Source organism: Xenopus tropicalis, chromosome 1 (assembly GCF_000004195.4).
Source record: "Xenopus tropicalis strain Nigerian chromosome 1, UCB_Xtro_10.0, whole genome shotgun sequence".
Lineage (NCBI taxonomy): Eukaryota > Metazoa > Chordata > Amphibia > Anura > Pipidae > Xenopus > Xenopus tropicalis.
In genome coordinates this window covers 29,616,897-29,639,843 of record NC_030677.2, presented here as the reverse complement: position 1 = coordinate 29,639,843, position 22,947 = coordinate 29,616,897, and the positions used below count along the sequence as shown (strand labels likewise).

At 37.2% G+C, this 22,947-nt stretch overlaps 1 protein-coding gene across 5 annotated transcripts in view; it reads right to left on the bottom strand.

Moving 5' to 3' along the window:
* The window catches only part of slit2 (slit guidance ligand 2), a 204,234-nt gene extending 183,534 nt beyond the window's left edge, over positions 1 to 20,700 (bottom strand). The window contains exons 1-4 of one of the 5 annotated variants that reach the window (XM_031895351.1): positions 19,756 to 20,700; positions 16,982 to 17,053; positions 15,880 to 15,951; positions 8,394 to 8,465 (exon numbers count right to left, since the gene is read on the bottom strand). In XM_031895351.1, the coding sequence (XP_031751211.1) occupies positions 8,394 to 8,465; positions 15,880 to 15,951; positions 16,982 to 17,053; positions 19,756 to 19,961 (422 nt within the window). In that variant the 5' untranslated portion in view covers positions 19,962 to 20,700. The remainder of the gene's footprint in view (positions 1 to 8,393; positions 8,466 to 15,879; positions 15,952 to 16,981; positions 17,054 to 19,755) is intronic. The other 4 variants (XM_031895349.1, XM_012955706.3, XM_031895350.1 and 1 more) reach the window with 4 other exon arrangements.
* Positions 20,701 to 22,947: the final 2,247 nt, after the last annotated feature.

Sequence of the window (22,947 nt, the reverse complement as noted above, 5' to 3'; positions counted from 1 at the left end):
GAGGTATAATGAAGAAGCAGAATTTTGAGTTCCCTTGATAATTAAGCAAAGTCACAAGGCTCAGCTTTTGACCTAAATAAAGGCTGCTGTGAAGTGTATCCAGCTGGCATATTCACATATGTCCCATATAGGAACAGACATGCCTGACACTGATTGTCTGAAGTACTACTCATCTACTCCTATCACTGTCTCATCTCATATAAACCTATGGATATGCCTATTTAAAATACATTGCTTATTGTAGTGGCCTGTTCTCCAGTTAACTGATTGCCCCGTTGCATCTGCACCTTTGTTTGCTACTTTTTTGCAATTCTATACAACTTTTACAATCTAACCGGGTGCGGGATAATAATATACTCCTCTATCTCAATCATTTAAAACTCTTTAAAATCAATAAAAGTCTAAGGCAATACAGAACAGAGGAAGAACAGTATCTGAAGTAGATATATGCGAAGGCCAAGAAAGGAAAGATTTCTCCTGCCTGAATGCTACTTAGAGAAACAAAGTGAAAGCTGAGTCAGTACATAGGTGGACAACCATTTTCATTTATCAAGGAAATAAAATGGACTCGAACTCTGACAGGGTAGTTAATATCACAATGACTCTTCGTAGACTTTCCGCGTTGCAGCTGCTTCCCTTTTTATATATTAGTCAGGGGACTCGCTTTATTCCTTCGTCAGCATCTCAAATCCTTTCTGGAAAGAAAGTTGTTTTTCCAATGCTGATTGGCAGTTGATTGTTTAAAAAAAAAAATCTTTTTTAGCAAAGGATTAATATTTCTCCAGAAATAAATATAGCGGGCTATAGTGTTTAAAGGCCATTAGCCGAAATACAGCCTTAAATCTGCTTATTTTTCTCGCCCGTTAATCTGTGCCAGGTAATTCCATGTGAATGTGTATCCAAGCGCTGGATACTTTCCCCTTTACATATTTGATATCAATTGCAAAGCCCATGTAGAGGCTCGGTTGTGCGATTAATATTCAATTTTATCCGAGCTTTTATACTTGATTTTTTTTCCCCCTTGAATTCATGTTTGCCTCGACTTCTCAAATCACACTCATATTAGGTTCTACCAGGTGACAAAAACATCTATGTTTGTTCTGTAACACAGTATACGTAGGGGTTTAGTTTGCAAATTGAAACATAATTATGTTACCAAATTAATGCAAACAACCCAGCGATCTATTTACAATTCACGGCAGGACCTACGGCAAATTTACTATTAAATTATCAGAGTAATGCTTTTTCTTCTAGATATGTTTATTTAAGCAAGCGCGCCTAAAGAGATGTCTTTGTAACAGAGTTCCTATAGCAGGAGTTCCCTGTAAATAAGGCAAGCTTACACAAAACATGCAAAGACACTGCCTATTGTAGGGCAGAATTACAGCCCCCAAAGAGCTTCAACCCTTATGTAAAGATATCTGAACTTTAAATAATAATATTAATAGCTTAAATGAGCAAAATACAAACAAAGCCTTGAACGTGTGATCCAATCTGGATTGATGGGTATATGGTACTTAATAGCCATCACTGGGCGCGAGGGAGGTTTAGACATCTAAGTTGGATCACGTTTGCTTACAAAATGCAAGTGTACATGATGCCTAAATATTATGTAACCAAAGTCATCCTCGGAATATGTCATCTGTTTCCTATTCACAGCTTTTATAGGACCATAGCTGGCTCACAGTAACTAGTATTGCATATCTCAGAAGCCATGCATACTTGTGGAAAACATTGAAAGCACTAATTACAACTATAATTATAACAAGGGCCCCTCTATTATAACATAGATTCTCTGGCCATGGATATGGAAGAATGACGATACAAGGGCCCATCGTATGGTTATGGTCAAGCCGAGCTTGCAGAACAAATCTGTATTAGCCATTATGGAGGATCACTGTATGAGTAATAATGCCAATCAATTTGGACAACAGTAACCATGGCAACAGAATTCTGTAACGCTCATAATCCTGTTTCTGCCTGATGTGGCAGGGGCCAAAGTAGCTAATAGAATAATGAAGAAGAGTACGGAGCTATGGCATATGACGCATCCAGCCATGAATAACATGGTCAGAGCTACTAGAATTCTTTCATTTGGAATATGTGTGTATGTTATATAGTAAAAATAAAATCAGAAAGCACTAAAATAGGGACAAAATACAAAGTCCATGGACACTATACAATATGGTGGGTTGACCAAATCTGCCAGCTATTTTTCTGTCTATGGCACAGTTGCATTCCAATTCAGTAATTTGAAGCCAATTACTTATCATTAAAAATCCTGCAAGCCAATGATCTCTCTCATAACGCGTGGGAGGTCATCCAGTGACCCACAAGGGAAGGGTGTCACACTTCAGTGAAAATTTTCATCCACAAGTCAAAAAAATGCACATGTTCTTGCCATCTAGCCCTTAGGCTTGACAATTGGATCACTTAAGATCACATCATTTACTTCTTGGGTCAGGGTAAAGGTTTTTTGTTTATGTGCAACTGTATATCAAAAGCCCCTTCTTTAGTCCGCTATTAATGAATGAAAGAATATTCTAAACTATGAAAGGACATCTGTAACTGCTCCATGCAGTCCAATGATTCTAATTAGATTTCAAGATCTACAAGGGCAGCCTATTTCTTCCATTTGTGATTCATCTACTTATATGCTTCTAATTTGCTTTGGGTAATGTATATAACTTTGCCCTCTAAATGAAATCCTGCTGTTATGTAAGGACTGCATACAAAACTATATCAATACAGTTTGCCACGCAAATATATATTCTGTAAGCAGTAGCTTAGAATCATATGGCTCTCATATTTATGTGTTCTGACAGTTACATTCATAAACAGAACTGGGTACCACATAACTGGCAAACTTATACTGATTAATATAGAAAAATAAAAATAATGTGATTCTACCAACTGCACAGAAACAGAAGGGGGTTTCAATTAAGTCTTTGGAAGTTTATTAAAACTGGGTATCCAATAAAACCTATAGGGCATCCCAGAATAACCTAAAAAGTAATTCATCAGTGATCAACATGATCTTCAGGACTTTAATATATTTAATATATTTTCATCATCCTCCTGATAACCAGAAATAGCAATTTAATGATAGTCAAGAGTCACAGATTGAATCTACCATTGTTGGACAATATCCAGGTGGAATATGTAGAAATTACTGGAGCATGTGATCCTATTCTGTATTTGTAATTTCAATATCTTTTTTTTTTTTTGTTCTTGTTGGTGGCCATAATGAGGTCTACATTGCCACCTTGACACTGATAAATGAGATGCTAGCATGTAGCTAGTGAAAATATAAACTGCCACCCAAAATTGTATCCAGTTAACAAAAAATGGAAGTAAAGGTAGTTTATTTATTTATTGAGTAGTGAAAGAGAGTGGGGAAAAAAGTTACATGACTAATTTGATGACTACGTCATTATAAATTAGGCAGAAATTTTTGCTTGATCGGAAAAAAACACATTTCTAAGTGAGTATTACTTTACTTTAATTAGATAGACATCCAGGATTTATTGCATCAATATATATATATATATATTTGTTTGTCTGCTCACAATCCTAAAATGCAGTGCTTAATTGTATATTTCTTTTATTTGGGACTAAATAATCCTTCATGAACCAAGTTATTTTCTACCTACGTGATTTATGTAAAATATATAGCACATTAAAACATGGAAGGTTCCAATGTACCATATGGATGGAATAGAATTATTTGTGCCATCTGGTATAGTGGACCCACCCCAGAAAGGAATATTTTGCTGTGTATCAGGTGGCTCAGTGTGCTTTGTTCCTTGTGATGATTCAAACTTTTAGATTCAGATCAAAAAGAGCCATGTGATTTGGATGATTCCATGTGAATCAGAAGGAAAAGATGGATTTGCAGATTCTCGCAGATTGAGTCAGGCATATTCACTGTTAGATTTCATATCCTACATTTAACTCAGGAAAGTGGACCAATTTGGTTTGTGTTCAGCTAAGTGAAGGGATACAGTGCTTAATACTACTTTCCAAATACTCCCCTAATAAGCTATTTTATTGGCATTCTGCGCCCTGCAGAATCGAGCCATGATAGCTCGAGTAATTTCCACTGATTTTCTCAGTCATTACACGCAAATCCCTTTCTTCACTACCGGCAGCGTCATTAAGTACAACATACTTTTAAGACACTTTTATCCGAGATAAAAAAAAAAATTTACCCCCTGTCTCATTTAAACTCAAAACATATCACTTCTCTTTAACTTACGCTCCCCATCTGTCAACAAGTGCTTGTAATTTTATTACAGTGTCCTGTAGTTTATGCAGAGTTGGTATTACTTTACAGAGTTCTGTTAATGGACTGGATAAATGGAAATGCTATTTAAACTAGTCTCCTGCTCCAACAAACACAGCTGCAACTGTACTACTATTTCCGAGTGAGCGCCTTGACCTGACCACGCGGTGCTCTATAAGCCAGGGCAAAGAGAAACCGGAGCACACTGCAAAGAGAAAGAATAGTATACCGCTGGCGGCACTCAACCGTGGCTAATCATAATTCATATACACGGAACCATCTTTCTTTCATATTGCTTTTAGGCTACAAACTAAGCATGTACCCCCTTTCACCTGGCATCTCATTTACAACTAGAGGTCAAAGGATGATTATTATGCACAAGGCTGGGAGACTGTATTCAACAGCCATTAGACCAAATATCATTTGAAAAATTTGCTCCAGTATGGAAATAATTTCCTTGTTAAAGGAAACAGGAGTACTCCAGGTTTTTCTATCAAAGGTAAATATTTTCATTTTCAAGACGTTTTATCTTTCATGTATTTTCTCTTGAATACATCAAATTAAATTGTATAATTATGTCAACATTTATATCAATTATGGATGGTGATGGGATACAGCATTCTTCCTTCCTTAAAGACACCAGAAATGAAACCTATTTTACATCTATCATAACATTGTCTTTGCATGCTATTTATCATTTTGCCATAGAAGTATTTCCCTGGTGCTTTTACATTACCTATTAGATCCCCCATGTTCCTCTATGAGGGTCTACCATATTTGTGCAGCAGGAGTTCATTAGCATTAGAGGCTATAGCTGACAGTCTGAAAAGGGACAGTCAGGTTGACAAAATAGTCAGATTTAGGAAGTAACAATTACTTACAAAAGCAGCACCATCATCGAAAAATAATTTCAAGAGTAGTTTTTTAGTGTCAGTATCACTTTAATAAAATATAACTTACGAAAATGAAACCAGTAACTTACCAAGGACATCAAAATTTAGCCAATGAGTGTTTTCAAATGGCTGGTATGCAGAGTATGAAGGGTCAGAGGGTGACTTATGGTGGTTGGATGGGCTTATTCATGTTCAAGCTATCATGGGGCCAGAAACAGGACCACCGCCTAGAGCTTAATGAACACCATCGCAATGCTACTCAGTCTGAGGGGCACAACATCCCACCAGATAACGGCTGAGACTTTGTCTTGTCTGGCTTCACATTGTCATTTGACCGCACACATTCCTCTTCAAGGCTCTGGGGTCACTTTGTGACTCCATGGTGGCTATTTGCATTGAGCACAAAAGGCAGTTGATAGATGCCTGTAAATGTAACCTGGGCAAACTGCAAAAGTACCATTAACGTTAGTTAATATGTAGTTCACACTTAAGGGATTATTGTTGTTTTCAGTGGCAAATTGGTTTGTATTATTGACTTCAAGATATGACAAAAGCTTGGGTTTTAAGAACACACTTTTGTAATACTTATGCTTGCAGGTTTCCAGGAGAGGAAGCAAGATCTCCCTACCCATAACTACATATATTCTCATAAATAAGTCATAATGGGCATGAAGATATTCATTTGCTTTCATATTACTCTCTGTGTAACTGTTTTTAAATCCTAAGCAAATTAACTTAAATGGGCAGAAAAAAAATCAATTTAATTAAATTGTCAGATTGTTGTTTTCCCCTAGTGTCTAACTGCTAAACAAGGGAGAGCCGAGCTGAAAGTTCTAGTTCTACTTTTCTAAACCAGCAGACAGTTGCTTAGACACTAAAATAGAGAGAGCTTTTGTGCAGTGCACCTTGTCTGTTTCTGGAAAGACACTCAAAAGCGATTTGACTTGTAGTTCATTAGATGGTGCATGTTGGGGGCTTGCAAGTATACTTCATGTAAATGCAGGTCACATTATGATACATTTAACCCAATGCAGGCATATTCTTATCAAGATGTTGATAGTTCATAGGAATGGATACTGTACTGTATGGATACTTTGTACAATAGCAAATATTTGACCTATTTGGCACTAAACTGCATTCCAAGTCCTTCCAAGCATTGCATGAATATTTGTATTACTGGAAATGTATGTGGAACACAGTGACAGTTTCTCAGACCATCACTGCAGAGACTTATTTCACCTTGATGTTCACTGATTTTACTCTATGTTATAGATGGCAGTAGATGTAAGTAATTTGTTTGTAATCATTTTTCAAGTATTTATGCAAGGTTTTCTCTGAATGATCTTGTTTTTTTCCACTCTGTTCCTGGTAGGTAATCTGGCTTCTAATTAAACTATGTGTGTGCTGTCCATAGCAACCGGATGTCTTCTTTCAAACAACTGACCTATAAATGCTAACTGCTGATTGGTTTCTATGGGTTACTAGACCAGGCCCACACTTTATTACATTACGCCTCAACGTCTGACTTTTGTTAAAAGCCAGTATCAAAAAGCTGCAACGAGTTAGACACCGGCTGCTGTTATAGTGAAAATGCCATGATTTAATATGCCACAAACACCTTTATATAATTCATTTCCAGCTGGTGGTTTGCCATTAGCAGTTACAAGTTAAAACACATCACTGAGGTGAAATCAGATCAGGTTGGCTAAATGCACAACATTTTGTAGTAATCAAGAAGCAGAACTAATGATCTTTTTCCTGGTGAAATTACATAGTAAAACATGTACTGACATTTCATAAAATACATAATAACAGTGAAAATCAGCTTCTTATGCAACAGACTTCTTAGTTCCATTGGGGATATGGAAAATGGGTGTTAATATCACTTGGGCATTTCAGCCAGCAGAGTTATTCCTGATTCCACCATCCCTGTCACTTACTATGGACTTCAATGGGAACTGCCTAACATTGTAAGCAGTTCTCAGTCTTATAATGCTCTAATATGTCATTGGGAGGGACTGTTTTGTTCACTGAAAGACACAAGACAATGTCCCACTGTGTCATCACCCTACATGATTGTTAGATGTCCCAATCTAGACTGTAAACTGCAATGAGCAATCTAAGATTCTTTATGGAAGTTGCTCACCAGTTACAACACACCAACTCATGGGAAATATCAGCCATTCCCAACTTAATGCCCACAGTTCAAATGAAAATATAGAACAATGAAATAAAAAAAAGCCACTCCATTAAGACATTTTCCTTTTGGCTGAACCCAACATTAGCCCATCGCCATAGCTAATGCATTTTTTTGTAAAAGCACAGCAATAACCCTTAGGCAAATGAAATGTAATACAAGTTGAGTTGTTTGACCACCTCCATGCCTGACATATTTAGTACACCAGTGAAAAGCTTTGTGAAATGTAAAATGACGGACTCTCTGCACCTGAGGTCAGCACACTGGAAGCCAATTACAAAGTGCATATTTTAAGGCCAGTTATGCGAGTTTCCTTACGAGTCAAGCTCCTTATGATTCCTCCTGCTGTCTCTTGCTCTCGCTATCCTGAGGGTGCAATTCAGTAAAGGAAGTACAATGATTTCTCTACCCCCCTTTCCTTTCCACAGCATGAACATTTTCTATCTATACCAGACTGAATTATGTAGTTGATTCTCAGTTAATTGCATTTTGCCCGTGCGTGATATTTTATTTCTAAGGTATTTTAATCTACCTGCCTAAGCAAACGTTTCCGGATGTTAACCTTTGTCCCATAATTTCAAATGTCACAAAGAGGAATGCAGATAACAATCAGTAGAGAGATAGCTGAGAAATTGCAGGAGCATCCAGCCTTATCTCACCTTTCAGTTAGTTAAATGTTAGAATTAAGGAAACGCTTTTGGTTTAGTGAATCACTGCATTACTCATGCTATGAAAATTCTACGCCTTTGCAGCACGTTATCTGCCCTCAACAAATGTTTATTAACAAGTGTTGCTTCCACTTCCACAACAATATTCAGACCTCACAGAAGACTGAGTTGTTTTCCTAATCGTGTATGCGTGTATATAGATATATGCATACAGTATTTATACCACAAGAGAATGTAATTTTGGCATTGAATATGGTGGTCTTATTAGGGCTACCTGCTGGTCTGCACTTTCATCTCATAGTAGACATGATCAAGAAATGCACAACCAATAAAAATGTAAGATTACTTACAGTCTGTAAAGCTTTGGAGTCCCCAGGAAAAGCAGTTCAGGGAACACCTGCAGATTGTTTCGGTTAAGGCGCCTGCAACAGATATAAATTTATTAATGCCATAGATTAAGATAGATGCACATTTCAAAACCGTTGTGAATTCCCTTACCCTTTAATTTGTAAACTCTTGTGAGCAGGACCCCCTTTCCATTTTTATTCTGTAACCCTTGTCTGTTAAGGTATTAAAAGACCCCTGTTTGTTATAAATAAATGATGATGGTGGTGGTGTGGGCTGCCATACTGCTTACATTCAGATATTCATCTGAAGCAAAAATATATATGGTCCTGCTTGCAATTGCAAAGAACTTGGAAAACAAGATGCATATTCCTCCAGTTAGAGTGTGCACATAGACCAAAGGCTAAAGGGCTGTGGGCTCACTTGTGAGATGGGAAGAACCCTACTGAGAGAATTTGATGTAATGTCCTTAGGTGGTTAGGTAGGTATAAGTCCAACAAAGAGGTGTAATACTCAGTGGATGACCTGAACCAGAAATAAACCAATCATAACTTTAATATATGTTGCCCTGATACATTATTGTGTTATTTCTGTTATTTTAAGAGGTTAATGTTGTTAGGGAATATGTTTTATATATATATATATATATATATATATATATATATATATATATATATATCTCAGTCCTTGTAGTATCTGCACTCCAAAGCTTATAATTTTGCGGGGTGCACAGCCAAAATTTGAGTATTTAACAATAAATATTCTGTGGCCGACACACCCTTATAATTTGTCAAAAGTTTATTTAAGACATATTGTTAAAAAGAATCCGAAGTTTTGGTCCTCCTTGAGAAAGGTCCTATTGAGGACCGAAACGTCGGATTCTTTCTAACAATATGTTTTGAATAAACTTTTGACAAATTATAAGGGTGTGTCGGCCACAGAATATTTATTGTTATATATATATATATATATATATATTTATATATTTATTTTTTCTTTGTAGGCACTGTATAGAAACACTATGAACCAGGATTAAGCTGTTCAGCTAAAGTAAATACTATTACTTCAAAAAGAAGAACACTATTTATTTCACAATTGTAAGGAAAATTGCAATAAACTGATGCAAACCCCATAAAAAATTCTTAAGGCAAGAACTGAGAAAATGTTTCATTAACTGTCTTATACTGTCTTTTACAGGGAACTTAGGGTTTAAGAAAAGGAAATAACATCGCCCAAGCCATGAAGTAGGAGGATGAATATACATTAGACATGGGAAAAATAAACAGCCACTCTGCCTTGGAATTTGTGAGAAGGTCTGGAAAGTGCTTCTCACCATCATTTAAAATAACCATTCAAAGAAAGTGGTCGGGACGTTTCCATGGAATAATGTACTGTAATGTAAAATCATGAACTGGAGGATCTGAGAACCAGGGAGGTTTTTGCCTTTCTCTTTCACATCCTGAAAACAATGAACATGGAGCTAATGCAATGGGCCATCCACAGACTTAGTGGAGCTCTCTGTATAATATACATACATGTTTTATACCTTGCTAAAATGTACAGGTATGGGATCCCTTATCCGGAAACCCATTATCCAGAAAGATACGAATTATGGGAAGCCCGTCTACCATAGACTTCATTTTAATCAAATAATTTAGAATTTTAAAACTGACTTCCTTTTTCTCTGTAATAATAAACCAGTACCTTGTAATTGATCCCAACTAAGATATAATTACCCCTTACTGGGGGCAGAACAGCCCTATTGGGTTTATTTCATGGTTAAATGATTCCCTTTTCTCTGTAATAATAAAACAGTACCTGTACTTGATCCCAACTAAGATATAATTACCCCTTATTGGGGGCAGAACAGCCCTATTGGGTTTATTTCATGGTTAAATGATTCCCTTTTCTCTGTAATAATAAACCAGTACCTTGTAATTGATCCCAACTAAGATATAATTACCCCTTATTGGGGGCAGAACAGCCCTATTGGGTTTATTTAATGGTTAAATGATTCCCTTTTCTCTGTAATAATAAAACAGTACCTTGTAATTGATCCCAGCTAAGATATAATTAATCCTTATTGGATGCAAAACAATCCAATTGGGATTAATTAATATTTTATTGATTTTTTAGTAGACTTAAGGTATGGAGATCCAAATTAAGGAAAGATCCCTTATCCGGAATACCCTTGGTCCCGAGCATTCTGGATAACAGGTCCTATACCTGTAATAGATCTGAAAATATTGCTGATTTATAGCAGTCTCCCGAGAATAATGGACCCTCATTAGTAAGTACTAAAGACCAGCTTAATTACATTTTACACCAGTGGCATGTTTGGGTCCACAGAAAACCAAAGTAGATCAGTGGTACACAAAAACATCATTATGTTGTTTCAAATGGAGACTATTCAGAGATCAGTTTTTCATCCGTTTTTGCTGGTCTGAGCCATAAATAAATAGTGTAATTGCATGTGAGATCTGACAGAAAAATCAGTTTATATGGAATGCAAACATCTAGGATAATTTTAACGAATGATTCCTAAAACTAGGTTAAAAGTATAATTTTTTTTTTTATTACTTAAATAGTTATGGACAAGTTGATTGCTACTAGCATCATAAATTCGGCTGATCAAATTTACCAATGGGCTGCATTGCAATTAATCCTGCTGCACCTTTTTATTCAGTGCATTCAATCCTTATTTGCTTTAATAAAATAAAGACCCTATTGCTTTTGACCTATGGAGATAACTTCAGCCTCTGCCCATCTTTTAGCACTGGGTATAAAGCAGGAGAATAAAAAAAAAAAAAAGTTCATTTGTAAGGTATCTATAGGTTGCCTTAGAAATGCTACTGGATTTCAGAGTTCCATGGAGATGAATTGGCTGTCAGAAAACAATGTGCCTCCATCAGATGGACTTGGCAGTTGTACACAAAAAAGGTTCCCTTAGCTCTTCCTCACAAATATGAAATATTTACTTTTAGTCAACAGCTGGGGATTGGCATAAAGGGACCGTGTATATCTATCTTGGGTTTCATTCAAAACTAAGGGCTTCTGTGCTTCCATTCAGTCTAGGCAGACACTGCCTTAGCGGACCCAGAAACAAAGACAACGATGACCCCTTTAAATTACATCCTGGAGGAAAGTCAGCTGTAATTTGTAACTTAAAGAAATGATAAAAAAAAGGTTTCAGTATATCTTGTTTGAACTTTGAGTGAATCCTTCATAAATTCAGTTGTATTTACCTATATCTATATGTTTAATTTTTCCATAATTTCAGTTAGGTTTGTCTCAATACTTTGTGGTTTCAAAAAAGAGTGACAGGACATGTTCACCCCAAAAGAAAACATAATTCCAAGCAACTTTCCGATGTGAATTTATTGACAGTTTTTAGTGCTTTAAAAGTTACTTGTAAATGTAATTGCTATTGAAAGCAGCATTTGCTGAACTCTTGGTTGTTACTTTTTAAACAATGTTGCAAAGGTCAGTCTCCTCCAGCGAGTCAGGTCTGTCAGGCTGCTGCCTTGTGTTACATTGTTTCTAATGCCAGAGGCACCAGGGCAGAGAATAGAAAAGGACAGGCAAACACTGCTTGTAATAGCAATTATATACACAAATATGTAAAAAACCATTGCAAAAAATATTGCAAAGTTTCTTAGAATTATGTTTTATTTTATTTTAGGCCAAAAAAATTAATTTTGGATTAACTTGTCCTTTAATAGAAATCCGGATACTTGCATGTGATTTAGGCCAGAAATATCTTGCTCTCTGGACCGCCAGCTGTTGTGAACTGCAACTCAGCGCCCCTCTTCTATCGGGAGCCTGAGAATGCTGGGATTTGTAGTTCACAACAGCTGGAGAATGAAACATCTGAGAGGTCCTCGTTGTCCCTTTAGAAAGAAAAATAACAACCCCAACAGAACATGCTAGTCTTTCTGCTCTATTAGGTCTGAAATAACGAAGGAGCAACTAGCCTATCCACGTGCCGTTTTGTTGGGCTCTCAAACGCATATTCCAGCATCCGCAAGTGTTTTCATTTTGTTGCAGATGTCCATTTTTAGCAACTAATCAAGCTTGTTTAGAGGACCAGAGCTACATGAACATATGTTTCTGACATAAGCAGTGGAACTCAGGAAGAACAGATGGAACCAGCATATTGGTCATTCTGCTAATAAAGACATTTGCCAAAGAACCATGAGAGTTGGACTCATTAAAAGTCTATCCAGGCCTTAGGCTGAATAAACCGTTTATAGTTACCATTAGGAAACTAGTGTTTCTCTGATCATTTAGCCAAAAATAAATCAATTAGGTGAGAACGGATGATCAATGATCATGAAAAAAAAACCCTTATTAAGGTAAATACATAAAAAGAAAAAACTAGAAGGTCTGCGCACACCCACAATTACAAAATACCATGTCATCCCAAGGGGGTGATTGAAATAATGAGTTGACGGGGGGGGCTACTAAAAGTTATTAGGGACACATTTCGGGTAAATGATTTATTTGCTTGCCAGGTGTACCCCTGAGTATATTGAAGGATGCCTGTTACAATGCTTTGCATCTTGCACACTTGTCATGATTGCAACAGTACTGGAAATCGGTAAAAATCTGAGGTTATTCATTATTTCCCAATGCTCTTTGTCCCTAGGTAATGATGGATTTCTCTTATACATCCATATGAAGATATTTTTTGTCACTTTTATTACACTCCCCAAATGTTCCCCCTTAAATCAAACCTCTCTCTTATAGTAAAAGTGTTCAATTGCCCCATTACAACCATATATTTCTGTTGTTAGATACCTATGCATACTTAGTTTATTGGTCTTTTATTTATGTTAAAGTGTCCAAAATAACCCTCACCTGTGTGTGTGTAGCCACTGGGGACCCTTGAAAGATTTTGCATTTATTTAAAGCAAAATGGAAGCCACCAAGTAGCCCAGGTCTAAACTACAGGTATGGGACCCCTTATCCAGAATGCTCGGGACCAAGGATATTCCGGATAAGGAGTCTTTCCGTAATTTGGATCTCTGTATCTTAAGTCTACTTAAAAAACAATAAAACATTAATTAAACCCAATAGGATTGTTTTGCCTCCAATAAGGATTAATTATATCTTAGTTGGGATCAAATACAAGCTACTGTTTTATTACTACAGAGAAAAAGGAAATGCATTTTAAAAGTCTGAATTATTTAATTAAAATGGAGTCTATGGGAAAAAGGCATTCCGTAATTCGGAGCTTTCTGGATAACGGGTTTCCGGATAACGGATCCCATACCTGTATAAGCATAAAGGTTATTGTATTTACCGAACATTCCGTCCCTGTAAATGTAAAGTTACCCCCAATATTATTATTAGTCTATGACAGCATGACCATTTCCTCTGATACATATAGATGGTGAAGAAGCGGAAAAAAGTATGTTCTGTTTAGACAATAAGTTATATCTTTATATGTTTCTGTCTACTCCCTTTCAGTCTGATAACCTTACCATGCTAGCTATCTGGAACATGTTTTGGGAAATACAGATCTGAAACAGAAACTCTGTGCAGGATTTCACTCGCCTTGACTAAACTAAATAAATCTTTTCCCATAGCACAGAAGTACCTCCTTGAAAGAGAGCCGATTCTGAATAACAGAACCTTGGAGAAATGGTGTCTCCAGGGAAGCAACACAGCCCAAAAATTCTGAATGTTAACATTAAAAAGGATTAAACTTCTGACATTTGCATGAAAACTGTACTTAACACGCTATAATAAAATATATATGCTATATATGCGGTCCAGGCCGCAGATGAATTTGGTGCCCTATTTTTCCCAGTGCATCAGACTGAGAAAGTATAATATTGTGGGTTTGTGGTAATGCTTGCTCTAAAAGCACCATTGGGAAGATCTATCATGCATTTACTGAGCAGTAATAATAGTTACCACTTGGTAAAGAAATAATAATTTTATTAATGTTTATTAACATGCATTGCATTTATTTCAGTCCAATGATTGTTAATTTTGGGGGTGGGGGGTAATATTGGATATTGGTAGGGCGTTAGAACTCAAGCTGCCACTGAGCTCTAATGCCCCATCAAATTGGACATTATTTGAGTGAAGGCAGGGGAGTTATCCTGGTAGTTATGCAAGAGTAATTGGGCAATAATTCAAACCCATGGAATCCTTTACTATTTACCAGTTTGTATTTTTAAAATCAAGAGTCTGTAAATAACTTATTTTTATCCAAATATATGTCTGTTCCTGTATATAGTATAGTGCAAGGCTTTATAGTGCAAAGCTAATAAGGATAAGATTCATCAGCATTGCTTGACTACTTGGAATTATTGCCATGCACATCAGTACAGTTTATAGTAATTCTCTGTATAGGTCAGTCATTAGGCATTAATGATGTCTCTGCTGGATTATGCCTAGTAGCAGTAAATATCTATATAAGACTAGTTTTATGGTGTCTCTAAGTGCAAAATAACTATTTATTTAAATAGTCACATTATTTATCTGATGACAATGTTTCAGGAAAACAGGATAGTCCTGAAAAGCAGGATAATACCAAAAAGCAGGATAATACCGAAAATGTAATAAATCAGTCACAGAGGAACCAGAAAGGAGTTGTTTGATGCTTTCTTAAATAGATAGACAACATAAGTGACCCTACATCTGCATGTTAAAGATGGAGCATTAGTTTATTCTTCTAACCAATTATATTGTTATTATGTTATAAATGTTTTGTATGGCATTTTGCTTTTGTAAAATTAGGCTACTTTTAAGTCTTAGAGGTATTTGGTTAAAAAGTTACTCCTTATAGACATTTGGTACAAAATGTATTGTTCTGTAACGTTCCACATGCATTCTACTGTGCTTTTATTTGACATCTGGAGGGCGCTGTTTCATTATAGTCTATAGCTGGGACTTTTGAGATATATCTTCACCTCTTGTATCGGTTATTGATTGCTTTATATGTACTCTGTATGTCCAATGTATAAAACCCACTTATTGTACAGCGCTGCGGAATATGTTGGTGCTTTATAAATAAATGTTAATAATAATATAAAATCACTGTCTTTATATATATATATATATATATATATATATATATATATATATATATATATATATATATATACACAGTATCTAGCATGGAAGTTAAAGAATAAAAGCAGGCATCTTCAATCCCTGGCCTTTTTATTCCCAGCATCCACTAATAGCCACTTGGGCCACCATGCATTTAATGTCATTGAACTATAGCAATCTTCTTAACTAGCTATTTCTAAGAAAACTGCAAAAGCCCATGAACTTCACTCTGTCAATGGACCATTTCAGCCATTCCTAGCACCCACGGAGTTAACAGAATGAAGTGCATAAATCATTACTTTCTGTTAATCCATAGACTAGGCTGGTGCTCTCAATAACTACCCTTAGCTACAAGGTTCAGTGCACAGTGGCAATGCACTGAAACAAACTGTGCAGCCAGGATGGCAATTAAAATTTACTTACAGTCTTTCCAGTTCTTTCAGGTCTTGGAATGCTCCCCTTTCAATTGTGGTAATCTTGTTCTCCATAAGCTGCCTGCAATTCACAAAATATGAAAACGTGATTTTGTGCTGCCATTAATCATGCACTCACTAATACCTGACAGTGCTAAATGCCAATAGCCATCTCACTGCGATTCTGACGCCTACGAAATCTGATATGTAATAATAATATCAGTAGTCATTTTCTGACCGTAGGGTTACAAAAATGACAAGAGAACTAAAATCCTAGTATCTACAGCACACTGGGCACATTTTAAAACAATTTGCTAAAGACACAAAAAAAATATATAAAGAAAAGTCACAAAAGTTTGATTTTTTTCTTTATAAATAGGAACTCATTCATAAAGAATCTGCACTGTATCAAAGCCTATACAATACAGAAGTAAAAGTCAAACTTTTATTTGGCAAGTAAGTACATTTAAATCTAAATGAATAATTCAAATGAACTAAAAATAAACCTTTATTTTTTTTAAAAAATGCAGATTTATTAAACGTTCAAAATAATATATTTATAGCATAACTAAGAAAATCAATTCTGCTTTATGTCTAAATTCATACTGTAAACACCCCAACCTCACTTATCTCTAAATGCTCTAAAAAAGTTCTAAAGATCAAACCAATGGCAGAGGGGGAAAAAAAATGACCACCAATTTAGTAAATGTGTTGGAAAACACAGAAAATGGTGACTAATTACTTGCAGATGAAATCTGGTCTGGCAATAAAATGCGTAACTAACTTTTTAAATTGTTCAAGCTGACTTTAAAATTGTCCCATAAAACACCTTTAATAATATAAAACAAACAAAAAAAAAAGTCCAGGAATTAAACAGGAGTCACATTTGTCACAAAGGACATCACGACAATGAAAATAAAAAAGAATACCATGTAACAGATATTAAGAAGTGGATATGAAATCATTTTGGATTTTATTGCTCATAATTAACATCTGTTTAAAATTTACATGGCATGTGGCTCGCAGAAAGGGAACATTAGAAGAGCCCGTGCTTGTTATATATTTACAAATACTGCGAATCCCAAATAAGCAAAATCGTTATTTAAACTTACAAGATGCGGAGGTGTCTTAATCCAGCAAAGTCTGTCTTGGAGATTCTAGTGATATTATTGGCATTCAGGTCCCTGGGAAACAGGAAAAAATCAGCAATACAAATCATTGGTCAGCATTTTAGTTTTTACATTTTTACGATTAAAAAGCCAAATATGATTTATAACTCCAGTGTTATCTTTAAAGATAATAATGAGTTCCAAACTTCACATTTAGGAGGCTTATCTGCAAGAAGACTATAAAGGAGCCTTATGGTGACTTTGCAGAAGAACATCATAACGTTTTTTAGTTAGACATTAGGCATATGTAAACATAGGAGCAGAACCTTTGAAGTGTGCCTCATCAAGGTTTATCTTAATGGTATTATTTCAATCCTTGTTACATGTAGTTGGGGGGCGATTTTATGGCCTGGTGATATTTACTCATCACGTTTGGGAATCTGTATTATCAGCGGCGCTGAAATAGTGAAATATCTGCTTAGATAAGCAAAAGAAATATTTATGGCGTTAAAATGAAAAGGTTGATCTCCTGAACTTCGTCATAAGACAAATTCAAATTTTGTGTAAAGGAATGAATGTCCCAACTAATGTGAAACTTTTAATTTAACTTCAGATGATCCATTTAGAAGGGTAGCCTATTTATAGAAAGGGAACGTTTCAATACAAACTCCTTTATGTTTAAAAAAAAACACAAGTGAAATGTGCGAACGGAATGCCCTTCGGAACTGGTCGTTTTTGTTTAGCTTGTTGCTCTAAACTAAACAACTTCTGGGCTTAATACACTGGTATATCTGGCCAGGATCTTACATTAACCTTGCTCCTATCAAGGGAAGATTAGCTAAACAGACATCTGCTCCTATCTGGTGTCTGCTGCCACTATGGGGGCTACCATGTAACAAAAAAAGCAGCAGAGCAAACTTTTAAAAACTTTGTAACAACTCAGTTATTAATGTTCTCTCCCATGCTATCGACCTTAGAGTCAGATTTAGGATGAGCCTTTGTATGTTACATAGATGCCTGTAATAATCCTGAACAAGATAAACCACAAAACTTAACAAAACACTTATGCCTAAAAAAAGACTATTCTTCCCTATGTACACATCACAAAACACACACTTCTTATGTATATAATGTGAATTTAGGCAGGCATCAACTAGAGGCGAAATATTTGTTATACCATCACGCAGAGTTTATTTGGAGAGGACAGTGTATTCTTTGCTCTGTTTGCCTAAACTTGGGCTTGTCAGCACTTTCTATGGGTTTGAGAAGTTCCAGGAACCTATTTAGCTGGGGGTTTGATTTGTGTGCGAGTTCATAACTTTGTATATAAGGAATCATCTCCTTTAATAATTTAGTCTTCTCAAGAGCATGACACTTGTTCTGCACAAACTGTTTAACTCCAGTGGCAGTGCCCTGTGGCTTTCACTATTTGTTTTGATTGTGTTTCAGGTTGATTTAAAGAGTTAAAATCCTCAGGGGGAACTGACAGTTTGTTTAGACTTCCCCCAAATTAAAAACGTTTGTCAGGTTAAAACATAGCCAGTGTGTATTCTTTATAGCATATAAATATTCCCAGCGCATTGAGACATGCTGTTCTGCACCCTTCAAAACAAAGCAGCGTGCTTGACCTAGATTGAGTACAGTACGCCAGTCACTTTTCATTAAACAATCTGGAAAAGGGAGTTTTTCATCTAAACAGGAATGACAAAGTTTAGCTGAACGAACCCACTATACCTCCCCTTCAAAGGAAACAGTCTGCTTGGGATAAATTAAAGACACCAGATACAACTTCTTTTTTTTTTTTTTTTTTTACCCCCCCCTCCCCTGCTTATCAGATAAATCTTTGCATGGCTGCTTATCTATTTCTATATTTTGTTCCTTTAAATAAAGATTAGGGAGTGAATACAAAGCAGCGGGAATAAAGATGACTTTATCTGTGGATAATGAGTAGATAGCAGCATGCCACACATTCCGGCTGAGCAGCTCACTGCAGGCAGAGTGTAGGTAGCCATTCATTCATACAGCTACCTTGCTGTAACACCGTGGCACTGGCAAAATCTACATTCTATTATTGCAGGTTACTCCAAAGCCAAGGTACACTGCCACCGGTCTGTATAGTCTCGCCTTGGCTGCTAGATACTGGAATCATTAGGCAGGCAGACATCAAGGAGGCAATGGAATTATTTATTATGTCACATTAAGCATAAATATTGATCGACTCTGTACTGAGAAGCATAATAAATGTGTCGTTTGGATGGAGAATGCAATGTATGATCAAGATTTCATATCAGCCCAGGTACTTGCCTTGTAAGGTGCACACTGAATGCATAGCATGCTGTATATTACATATACTGGTGCTTCTGTATAATAGAGTAGAAATATATACACATATATACACATATATATATATATATAAAGGCAGAGTGGGAAGCACACCAGTCAGTAGGGATACCTGGGTGCCAGAGCTTGGTATAAGTATAACAAAAGTAAACAATAATCAGCACTTACTGGGTTTCTTATGTGGTGTCAAAAATAAAAATTAAAAGAACATTAGTAAATGCAAATGGTGAGGTTTATTAATCCTACGTTTCAGATCCTTACTGGAGCCTTCGTCAGAAGAAGGAGCTGAAACGTAGGATTAATAAACCTCACCATTTGCATCTACTAATGTTCACACAGATATATATATATATATATATATAGAGAGAGAGAGAGAGAGAGAGAGAGATATGTGGAAGTTTGGGTTAATAGTTCTAAGATAGAGCCATAATACTTACAGGCGCTCGGTGTTCCTTGGGATGTTGCGGGGCACGCTACGCAGGGTAAGCCCATGGCAGTCCACGGTGGTGCCCGTACAAGAGCACTGAGCTGGGCAAGGCTGAGGTGCCACCTCGCTTAGTGTGACCAGTACTAAACCCAAAGAGACGGACAGCTTCCAGAACCCAATATAGCACATCTTCTTCTTCACAACACTTGGCAACATTTGGCCAAACCAACAAAAAAAAAAAAAACCAAAACAAAAAACTGACACAAAGCCACCCAAGGAAAGAACCCAGACAAGAAGTGTTAGATGTCACCACAGACAGGACAACTGCCGGGCAATGTGATCTCACAGGGTATTTCTCTGTGTTTATGGCAAGTTTGTGAGGAGGAATAGGCAGCTTATCCCCAATGCTGGCTGGGCGCACACCTCTAACATCCAAAGGCAAAGCTGTTATATTCCTGTCAGAGCGCACAGAGTGGCTGATTGTGATTGTTGCCTACAGCAGCCCCAGCAATCCTTTCCTCTCTCTGTATCTCCGACACAATCCCTGTGTGGCTTTGCTATTGCTCGGATATCCCCGGGCTCAGGCCGGCAGGCAGGTACGTTCCGCACAACTTAGTTGGAGTGAGTGGGCAGCATCTGAGTGGAGCCCTGTGTAAATAGAGGGAATACGGTTCCCATGCTGCTGCCCAGAGCCTGACTGCTAAGTAAGTGCACAGTGCGGCCGGGGAGGCAGAGGAGGAGGTTCTAAACAAACACACTGCTCTTAAAGGCACAGCACCTTCTCACTGCTCCGTCTCCTCCTAAATCCAATGACACGGTCCCACTTACACACAAGCACATTGCTCTAGCGCTGAATACCTCCTACAGGGCTGCATTGAAATGTGTCGCCATCAGGGGAAGAGCCTCCCCATTCCGAGCTCAGGGGGGATCCTGATAGGGAACATGCTTGTCCTGCTCACTTTATTGTGCCTGACTCCTCATTGCACTATTCAGCTGCCATTCTAATGTCAATACTAGTGCAGGGCTTGTGCTGCCCGGGGCTCTGCGTCTCACCCAATCAGCAGCCCCCTCATTCCCTGCACCTTGCCCCCTCACACTCTGCACCCCACTAACTGAGCTGTCAACTCCCCCAATTATCCCAGGCCTGTTATTGGCACCCATCCCCTGGTCTCCTGAAACAGTAGGCAATTCCCTCAAGTTTTAAAGGAATACCGTCATGGAAAAACATGTTTTGTTCAAAACGCATCTCCAGCAGAATCCTGCATTGGAATCTGGTTTTCAAAAACACAGATTTTTTTATATTTAATTTTGAAATTTCACATGGGGCTAGCCATATTCTTAATTTCCCAGGGTGCTACAGCCATGTGACCTGTGCTCTGATAAACTTCAGTCACACTTTACTGCTGCGGCGCAAGTTGTAGTGATACCACCCCCCTCCCAGCAGCCGATCAGCAGAACAATGGGAAGGGAGATAGCAGCTCCCAGTATATATCAGAATAGCACTCAATAGTAAGAAATCCAAGTCCGGCTTGGGACTCCTCCAGTTACATGGGAGTAGGAGAAACAATAGATTAACTGAAAGCAGTTCTAATGTGTAGTGCTGGCTCCTTATGAAAGTTCAGACTCAGGCACAATGCACTGAGATGGCGCCTACACACCAATATTACAGGTAAAAATACATTTGTTGGTTCAAGAATAACATTTTCAATGGTAGAGTGAATTATTTGCTATGTAAACAGTGTAATCATGACAGTATGAAAATGTGCACAGTATGTATTCGCTGGCAATGAAAATGATGAATGAATTGCTGATACGCAATGACATCACATAGTGATGCCAACCTTGCTGCTGATTGACAGTTCTTTATCAAACCCCCCTATTTTTTTGGGAGTTACCCAATTTTGGGTTCTCTCCCCCAGCCTTCCATCACCCAATAGTAGTGACAACAGAAATTTTTCACCAGCACAGATTTGCAGTGAATTTCCGTTTTTCGCCATTCGCGGATTGTTTCGTTAAAAAATGTCATTAAAAAATTTGCCAACTGACACATCTTAAAGGCTGAGAGCTCTGCAGTAATAATAAAATCAAAAAGTATCAAGGGCCTATGATTAAGTGTTTTTGAACACAAAACACATAGGCGATTGATTATAGTACTTGTGGTTAAACTTATTTTTAACTTCTGCCCGGAGATATCCTCACTGACTAGCTGCTTTTCGTAAAACAGCGATTTATGTGCCCCAAATATTTGGCAATTGATGGGTATTCACTGAAAGATTTTTTCTTTGAAAGAGAATCATTAGAAGATTAAAAAATATATTTAGTTTCCTATGGGTATTGGCATATGCAGAATTTTGGCCAATTGCTGTTGTTGAACTACAACTTCTAGAATCACCCACCAATAGCTTTTGGCAGCATCAAAAATAAGTAAAACCAAGCAATGGAGCGACAGAAAGAGGTGAGAAGGGGAAATGATTATAATTTAGTTAAATTGTTAATGGTGCTGTATATGAAGCTGTGCACCCCAGACCTAGAGCACACATACAGTAAAGGATCAGGTGCTGCTTGTATAACGGTATAAGATATCAGTTCTTTCCCACAGAACAGAGACCATACTTATACACCTGAAGAGTAGATTTAAACTAGATGTGTATTCAATGGTAAAAAAACAGATTTTCTACAAATACAGTTCTTTTTCTATTTCTAATTTTCAAGTTACATTACAGAGAATTGAAGCCTGTGTACATCACCCTTTCTCCTCGGCATGCAACATGTTGTGCAAATAAAATCCTTACTGTGCTGGGCTGGGTTTCCTCCTTTTCTCCAATTGCCCCTCACCATATTAGCAAATGATTGGCTTCTAATGGACGGGAGCCTAATGTGAGTCTGATTATAGGTTTAAAGGCAATGATACTGTGAGCGGCACTGAGGCAGGGACTGTTGTGAGTGATTAAGGTTTCCCTGTGTAATATGTCAACTGTGTATAAATAAAACATAATTAGTAAGCAGGGCTCATTTATGAATGCAAGCGCAATATAAACTCTATTAACACAGGTATACCTACATGTTCCTTGCAACTTGCACCTTTTACCAATGAGCTGGTCCAACCCTCCTTTGATATAAATGCAAATGCAATTGTACTCTAGTACAGTGAGTATGGATAGCAAGAGAGCCCTGGACTTAAAGGAACAGTAACGCTAAAAAA